This window comes from Salvia hispanica, chromosome 3 (assembly GCF_023119035.1).
Source record: "Salvia hispanica cultivar TCC Black 2014 chromosome 3, UniMelb_Shisp_WGS_1.0, whole genome shotgun sequence".
Classification (NCBI taxonomy): Eukaryota; Viridiplantae; Streptophyta; class Magnoliopsida; order Lamiales; family Lamiaceae; genus Salvia; species Salvia hispanica.
This window is the reverse complement of record NC_062967.1, coordinates 51,901,007-51,910,428: the sequence shown is the minus strand read 5'-3', so window position 1 is coordinate 51,910,428 and position 9,422 is coordinate 51,901,007. Positions and strand designations below refer to the sequence as shown.

The window sequence follows — 9,422 nt, the reverse complement described above, 5'->3', positions numbered from 1 at the left end:
ATGATGCATGATCATGCATGTATACAATAATTCCCCTGGATGCCGACCGAAGTTGTCCGCCGGTATGTATTTTTAACAAAATTCCGATGACAATGTTCTCGTCGATAAGGCGGGCCGCAATTATTCCGCATAATTTTGTTGATGATTCCGTCGGTAATAACTGGTGGAATAGTGTCCGTCGATAAATCTTACAATGTCCGATCGATGCAATTCTTGTGGTGTACAAATGTTATAAAAAATGCATGTAATATATAAAATGAGTTAAGGCACAAGAGACTATGGTATTGTTACAGTTGTACTATACTAGTTTGAAACGTAAGTAGATAATATGATATTCTAGTTATGGTTTTGTAATTATACAGGTTTGTATAGAGTTGTTTGTAGCAAGATGAAGAAAAACAAAGTACTGTACATTAATAAAATTTATGTATAGATATAAGGCAATTCAGAAAACCTATAGTCTAACCTTAAATATTTTTACTTTTTACAGAAACTATACTTAGACAAATAGTTTTAGCAATTAGCACCATATGATTAGATTTTCATTTCTTGTATAGGTGTATATACACAAAGACAGCTTTCGTTTAATCATGTAGAATCGTAGATTATCTAATTATACTAGTACTACTATTATTGCAGACATTGAAGAAAAAGTAAAAAGTAAAGTAAAACAATTTAAATTCTGATGATGAAACTAAAACCCCCATCTGTTTTACTTAAGTTCATACACATATATATGAAATTATAAAATGCAAAAAAAGAATTTTCCACATCAATACTAATAGAAGAATATTTTAGACACTTTTCTTTAAATTATAATCAACACATATTAAGGGTTTATTCACATTATTTAATTATTATTAAAAATGTCGAGAATTATAAGACATAAAGCAGCGTATTTTCCGGTGGAAAGGAGCAAAAGTTGGCCGGCACACACGTGGCAGCATAGCAGCCGCTTGATCCTCATGCAAATGGCTTTCCACCTTTAGATCATGACTCTCCGTACTTCCTTTTTCTAGGTTGATCATCAGCATGATGAGTGAAATATTTGATCAAAAAAAGGAGAAAATTTGAAGAAGATGATGGAAGTTGTTGTGTGTAGAATTAGAATTACTACTCAATTACACATATAAGTAAGCAATAATCAGAATCATCTTGATTAGATTAGAGAGAGAAAGAGGAAAGAGAAAGTGAAGAATTAAGCAGCTTTTAGGGAGAGGCCATGGCGGCGTGGCAGACCTGTAATTCTGCGTCTTTAATGCGAACAACACAACCTCAGCCTTGAAAGACAGCCAATTCCCCCCTCCTTTTCTCTCTCTCTCTCTCTCTTAAAAAAGTCATCGCCCCCACCCACTCAATCTCTCTCTCTCCTCACCTCACCTCACCTCAAAATAAAGCTGCCACTCTTTCTCTCTCTCTCCAAAAATAAAAAGCAAATCACACCCTAATTCATTCCCGTTGTTTGGGCTATCTTTGTTATTACAACTTTCCCACCTCAGAAATTGTCTGCCCTCAAAACCCACAATCCAAGAATCCCAAAAACGGCCGCTCCCACCAGTCATTTTCACCATGACAACATGGCCGGCTTCTTCTCACTAGGCGGCGGCGGCGGCGGCGGAGGCGCCTCCTCCGCCGGCCGAGACCAAGACGGCCAGAGCAGCCACACCAACAACAACCCGGACATCAACCCGGAGAGCTGGTTCCTCTACCGCAACGACGAGATCCCGCCCTACCGCGGCTTCGAGCTCTGGCAGCCGCACCAGCAGCATCAGCCGCAGCTGCAGGACCTCTACGCCTCCGCGGGCGGGCTCGCCGTCGGGCCCAGCCGCGGCGGCTTCAGCATCACCGAGGAGTCCGCCCGCCCCGGGTTCCTCATGATGCGAAGCGGCGGGGGCGGAGGCGCAGGATCGGGCGGCGGCATCAGCTGCCAAGACTGCGGCAACCAGGCCAAGAAGGACTGCTCGCATATGCGGTGCAGAACGTGCTGCAAGAGCCGGGGCTTCCAGTGCCAGACCCACGTCAAGAGCACGTGGGTCCCCGCTGCCAAGCGCCGCGAGAAGCAGCAGCAGCTCGCGGCGCTCCAGCAGCGCCAGGAGGAAGGGAAGGAGAGGGATCACTCCTCAAAAAGACAAAGGGAAAATAATAATAATAACAATAATAATAATCCGAGCAGCTCCAACTCCCTCGTCTGCACCAGAATACCTACTTCCGCTACTGGTAATGCTGCTAATATATACACATAGAAAAAAGAAAAAACTTTTTTTTTTTTTTTTTTTTTTTTTTTTTTTTTTTTTTTTTTTTTCAGAAACTGTTATGTAGTAGCCAACTACAATGTTACTTTACTTTACTTACTATGATTGTTTCTCTTTTCTCTTTTCAACAAACCACTGTTTGTGAGTATTCTCGCCAGTGTTTGTCATATTCCCTAATATTGCATATTGATTAATTAGGGTTAGAGTTGGGGAATTTTCCGTCGGAAGTGAGCGCGGAGGCCGTCTTCCGGTGCGTGAGGGTGTCAGCAATCGACGACGCGGAGGATCAATACGCGTACCAAACCGCCGTCAACATCTCCGGCCACGTCTTCAAGGGAATCCTCTACGATCAAGGCACGGAAACGCAGTACATGGCCGCCGGAGAGACCTCCTCCGGCGGCGGAAGCGTCCAGCAGCTCAATTTAATCGCCTCCACCGCCGACACCGCCGCAGCAGCAGCGTCGCCTTCCCCTTATTTGGACCCCTCTTTATACCCAGCCCCCCTTAATAGCTTCATGGCCGGTACGCAATTCTTCCCACCACCAAGATCTTGATCAATTACTTACATCAAAAATAAAAAAAAATTACAAATTCATAATTTCCACATTTTCCCCTTAACTCAAACTTAATCATATATTATCCAGAAGGTGAAACACACAAGATTAATTAGAGCTTAATTTGAGGTTTTTGTAAGAAAACATAGTAGGATTATTTGTGGTGGTCTTTGACTCTTTGTTGTAAAAATCCCATTATTAATATTGGATTGGAAATTCAGGGGATTTATGTCTGGATTTTTTAGTTTGTAATTCCTATGCTTCTCTTTTTTTAATTTATATACCAATCTTTGATGATTGAATTGTTTGTCTCAATGAAATACTCCTATCTACTTTGGTTGAATAAAATGTTAATATTTCTAGTTTTTTGATTAATTTTCTACACATTCACCAATATCTTTTTCTCTATATTTATTTATGTCAATTGTGTTCCATCAATTACCCACAGTGTTTCTAATGAGTATGCACATTTTTAGGGAGCTGCTTCATTGCAATTGAAATTGCAGTTGCAGTTGCAGTTGCATTTTTTAATTTATGGGAATTAATTAATTTGCCTAATAGGGAAAATACAAATCGAGATACTAATGTAAAAATGGCAGCTTAGTGAAACAGAAGCATTTGGGCATTTTTCTTGATTCAGAAATGCATATATTGTTTTCAATTATGAAGAAGTAGTAGTAATTAATTGGTACGGTTATACATTTATTTCTTTCCTATATATGAAAGAATATTTCTTGAAAATGTTCATTTTTAGTACTCAGCATTTTCTTTATTTTGCGCGTGGGATATATATGTAGAATTGTTCTCTGCAGCTAGGTAAAATGAAGCAGATCTACTGTGATCTTATTCTTTTATTGTTGGCTAGTTTACTTATTATATGGAGTATTTAACAAACACCCATTTTATAAGATTATTTATTTGTTCGCGTGCATTACTTAAATAGTAGTATCAATAATTAATTCACAATGCATACAAATTTACACGATTTTTTACAGGCAAACCATAAATTTCTAGCTAGGTTTTATTTCCCTTTGATATGTTAGATTTCATTGAATAGAGGAAAGACAATAAAAAGTACTACTAACATTCTTCATTTTGGATTACTTAAGTTTTCTTGATACAATTTTTTTGGTTTTGAACATGAAAGTCAATTTTATAATTGATTCTATATACATTTTCATTCATGAAAGTAAAATTCCATACTTTTATTTTTTATTTTTAAAGAGCATACACATCTGTATAAAATACTTATAATTTCAAAGCATATGCTAAGAGAAGTTAGAGTTCATAATTTAAAAAAAATGAAGATAGGTGAGATTGATTTAAAATACTCCTATATATGAGTGACAGCAAGTTGAAGTACTTCAATTAATAAGATTAGTGAGAGATTTGTCACTCCACCAACCATAAATACTCATCGATCATTTCTTGCTAATTAAGTTTCTACAACATTTTATATAGTAGTATTAATTAATTACTTATAAATAGATTTTGTTATTGATGGCACAATCAATTAATTACTACTATAATTGTACTAACATATTAATAATTGCATTAGCATAATATCCTGCGCACGAACTGAAGTTAGAAACTCAAAATAAATAAATAAAAATCAAGCCATTGACATATAACAGACCTTTCAATCAAGATGATTTGTCTTGATTTGAGGGATGACAATGTGATTAGATGGATCATTAACAACCTATATCAATAAATAAATTAGTTTCTAATGCTGTAAATTTATGTATATGTTGTCACTAGCTAGCATATGACATTGATGACGACTTGAACATGATGAACCTCTTTCTCTATTTTTTTAATCTTTGTTCCTTGTTTGTGTGTGAGTGAACTCAGTGCATTATTGGTTTCTAGAAAAGTTAAAAGACGAATCCGGATATAGTTAGAAAAACAAAAAATAAATAAACATTAAAAAAATAAAGATATTAATTTCTTGTTTAAAATAAAGATATTAATTCAAAACAATACTTGGACGTTTTCAGGTCTGAGGATGCTACTGATACATGTCTGTCCCCCCCACCATTTCATTTAATATCTAGGGTTTAATTTTATATAGGAACATGGTTTTAAAAAATAATGTGCAATCCATACAAAAGATCGCCTATTATAACCTATAAATTGTGTTAATTAGCATTAGGGCACGAAAACTATAATAGAGGATATTGACTAAATCAAGTGGCAAGCTTTCTTTTATTGGCATCATTTTAAGTAGTACTACTCCTCAGACAAGAACATAAGTACATAATACTGAAAAGAGTTCAAATGATAAGTTTTAATCAAAATCAATCAAAAAGATGGAGTACATCATATTGGTGCAAATTTCTTGAGAGCCAAAAATTCAATATATTTTAGACTCCACTTGGTACACCGAAATTAGGATATATATAGAATTGAAATTAGAATTTTCAATTCCAAATTCAATGTTGGTTATTGTAAAAATGTATGGATTTGATATTGAATTACAATTGCACGACTCGAATCTCATATTAAAAGTTAATAATTGAAATTCTGAATAGTTATAAAATTAGATACCTTAACATAGTGTGCACACATTCAAAACACACACATGCACTACCCACCATACACAACAAGCACACACACAGCGCGCGCACGTAGTGCACACCCACACATACACATTGCATGTAGTGTGTGTATATAGTGTGTTATGTATGTGTGTGCACTTTGTATGTGTTTGTTTGCGTGGGTCGTGTGTGTATGTAGTGTGCGAGTATGTGTCCGTAATATGTGTATTTAGTGAGTATGTGCATTATGGTGGCGTTCGATTGGCATGACTAATTATCATGAGACTATCCATCTAGGATTAAGATGGAGGATTGTTTTAGTTGGAGGAGGGAGGCTATGACTAATTATCATGAGACTATCCATCTAGGATTAAGTTGAGATGGTCAATCTTATTAACCAAACATGATACATATTTAATCATGAGATTTAGTCTTGCCAACCGAACACCCCCTACGTGTATTGGGTGTGAGCATAATTTTTTAAATTCAATTCCACATCAATTATTGTTTCTATCAAACAAAGGATTTAGAATAGAATTCATTCCAATTTAATGCTATAAAATTCCAATTCTACTCCAGTTTCAATTCTGATATATTACCAATTTATCAATTCTCATTTTATTTTAATAGATTTTCAAATAAAGATAGAATTCGATATTTTCGAATGTACGAAGATTTGAATGATTTTGTGTGAAGCTTATAAAAAGGAGACATTGCATGAATGTTAGTCCCCCTATGGAGGTAACATGCAGCCGAAAGAAGATTAAACATATCATGTCAACCAAAAATAATATAATAAAAAATATAAAATTGGCTTTCCCAATGTACAGGAAAAAGCCTTTCGTACAAAGCTACTTTCCCATCAATTCTAAATATACTAAATTTAATGAAAATTTTATGTAGCAAGAAAAAAACATGACTATGAATGTTTTTCAGCTTTTCTCGTATCCCAAACATTTCCTCGAGCAACAAAACCCAAAAAGGCCACCTCGTATTCTTGTTCTTGAAATCCAAAACATTCACTCTGGTCAATATTACTATACAACAAATAATATTATTATATTAATATTACATGTTTTTGTGTGTAAATTCTTATCCACTTCAATCTTATTTTATTCCTTCGTAAATTTAAAATAATGGGGGGTTTTAATATTATATAGTAATATAGGAGTAGTAGTATTTTATTTTTTTTTATCATTACCTTCGGTGCAAAAAAAAAAGAATGAAATTGTTTATTTTCTTGCTACAAAATCACTGTTCATTTACTAATAATAATAATGATATAACAATATGGATTTATGAATCATCATCAAGAGTTGTGTTTGCTTGAAAATCACAATTAATTAATTGCTGATAAGGGCTACAGATATCTTGTCGTTTATTAATTAATTAATAAATTTCTATAATAATATGAGAAAATATACCGAATTCCGTGTGTCGTTAAAATGGGTATCATATGATATGCGTGTTTTTGCTTTTGTCCTACTTGTCCAACATTACTCTAATTGGTAATTAATTAAGCTAAGTATTGCTTTACAATATTAAAACAGTAAAATCATTGATTAGCAACCCTAAATCTTATGTTGATTCTTCACTCACTCATTTGATTGGTGGTTTCGAATTTTATTGATTGTAGGCTTCCCTTTGGCATAGTTTTGCTCAGCCCTAATTGGATCTATTCCCATTCTTCTGCTTTCTATTTTTTTTAATGGAATTATGATTCTCTCAACTATTCTCTTTTATTTTGGTGAAAAGCAAATTCCAGTTATTAATCAATTCCACAAAGATAGGATTTAGTATTCATATTAAATTCAATGTGAGCTGAGTGTGGAGAGAGATATAGTACATTTTATATTAGGTTAATTGCACCATTGTTTACTGTTTTATTATACTATTTATTACAACACGACATTTTAGTCCTGACACAAAAAGAAGACATTATCTCTGCAATCTGTGTGGTCGCAACATATATTCAAAATTAAAATTGGGGACTTAATTGGATGCTAGAAAATGTACTAATTGTGTGATTATACAAATTTTTAACAACGCTGTTAAGTTTGTCTAAATTTTAATAATAGGAGTACTATAAATCCCACAATGTAAACCTTTTCAAGCAGTCACGGTCCCAACTTTAATTTTGCATTATTTCAATATAAATTGAAATCACAAATTGTAGCGATCATAATTAATACTATTACTAGCTACCTAAATGTCGAGTTGTAAATTAAGAAATGAGTATACAGGGATGTTTTCATATGCACTTAACCTAATTAAAAATCTCTCTCTCTCTCTATCTATCTATCACACACACACACACAAAACAATATTAGTGTAATTTAGTGAGTCGTATTTGCTTTCACCAACATAAACGTCCTCACAAAATCGTAAAATTTATAAAGTTTGGGTCATTATGTAGTGGTCATTGAGTCATTGTAAAGATATGTAACTAGTGTTATTATCCACAATTAATTCTTATTTATAAAGATTGGATCCCAACATGCAATCTCCTCTAGGCTAGCTCTAGCTAATTTTGTAGTGAGTGGAGCTATAAGTAACATGGCAAACTACACTATCCAGACTGAGAGTTTTGATTCTTATATAGATGACCATGTATCTGTCTGCTATTAATAATGAATGTAGCATCATACATTCATAATTAATTTGTGCAACTCTCCCGTTCCAGAGAGCCAAGTACAATTAGAGTTTGTATTTATTAATGTAGTTATTGCAGACATTTGGAAACTGACATTTAAACCATGTCGGTATCAACTAAGATTGCGTGGCAAACATAATAATTCGTGGTAGATTATGGTGCACTAATCGCATATTGGTTTAAATTTTCTGTCTAGTTTAGTGTTTCACTATTAACTTATAATTTATGTAAACATATACTATAGGATGTAATCAAATGCAAAACTTCAAAATATTATACAAACTCTAAATTATAATTTAGACTGTTAGAAAATATCAACAGATGATAAAATAACAGCAACAAAAAATGTCAACATTATTTTGTCATCTATTGACATTTTCAACAGTCGCCGACATCATAGTCCGTACAAATTTACATTTTATCACTACTCTACTATTGATATTTTAGTTTTCTGCGTGACTTGTTTCTCTATAAAATAGGAGTACTTAGTTTGATTAAGTGTTTCATTTACTTTGTACTCCTACTACTTTTGGTAATAAACCTCACATCCCACTAACCCATTCTGCTCATATTTTATAAAGTAAGGTTTATACTCCAACAATTTCTTTTACACATTTTCCATTATATTTCTAAAAGTCCATGTCAAAGTCAACTTATGATACATAATCATGGACGGAGGGAGTAAAATGTTTCATTTGGTTGTACGAGTATTATATCACTACCATTTAATTAGATGTAAACTAAAACAGCAGATTATGAAATACAGTCATTTAGAATACCATTTTGCAGTAAAGAACCTAGGAGGAGGGTTAATTATTTGGTTACTAAATAATTTAATGATTTTGAGCTAGGCTATATATAGCTTGATTATTGTGCCCAACAAATATTTAGTACACAAAACAATTATCAAAGCCAATAAAACAGTAATAATGTTGTCTAGTTCACTGGACGCTATTGCTATTTGCTGTTAGTGTACTGATAGAAACGTGGAGTAATGTTTTTATCCGGAAAATGATACATTTCAAGTTTAGATAAATAACTCTCTCTCTCTCTCACACACACACACATATATATATATATATATATATGTGTGTGTTTTTGTGTGTAGTGTATGTGGCAGTGTTAATGCATGATGAGAATGTGTTAGAGATGTTGGAGTTTTATCAGAGTGATGATGAAATGCCCTACCAATCAAAGTGGCCAGGCCACCCCAATGATCCCATATTGAAAGATCAATTTCATTAACTACAAATGTATTTTCCCCACACAACAAATGCATCAGGCCAGATAACATTGATTGCATGTGAGACCCAAAGAGCTAGAGACACAGCAGAGTGACTGGTCCATTATCACAACTCAAAAACTCAATCTCTAATCATTACAATCAAAATTAAACAAGGCTTTATATTAGACGACGAAATTA

General features: G+C 33.9%; 1 protein-coding gene across 1 annotated transcript; it reads left to right on the top strand.

Annotated features, from left to right (window-relative positions):
- The first annotated feature begins 1,076 nt into the window (after positions 1–1,076).
- LOC125212145 (protein SHI RELATED SEQUENCE 1-like) lies at positions 1,077–3,181 on the top strand. Its single transcript, XM_048112225.1, has 2 exons — positions 1,077–2,217; positions 2,451–3,181. Exons 1-2 carry the CDS (start codon positions 1,578–1,580, stop codon positions 2,804–2,806), a joined length of 996 nt encoding a protein of 331 aa, XP_047968182.1. The 5' UTR covers positions 1,077–1,577; the 3' UTR covers positions 2,807–3,181.
- The last annotated feature ends 6,241 nt before the right edge of the window (positions 3,182–9,422 follow it).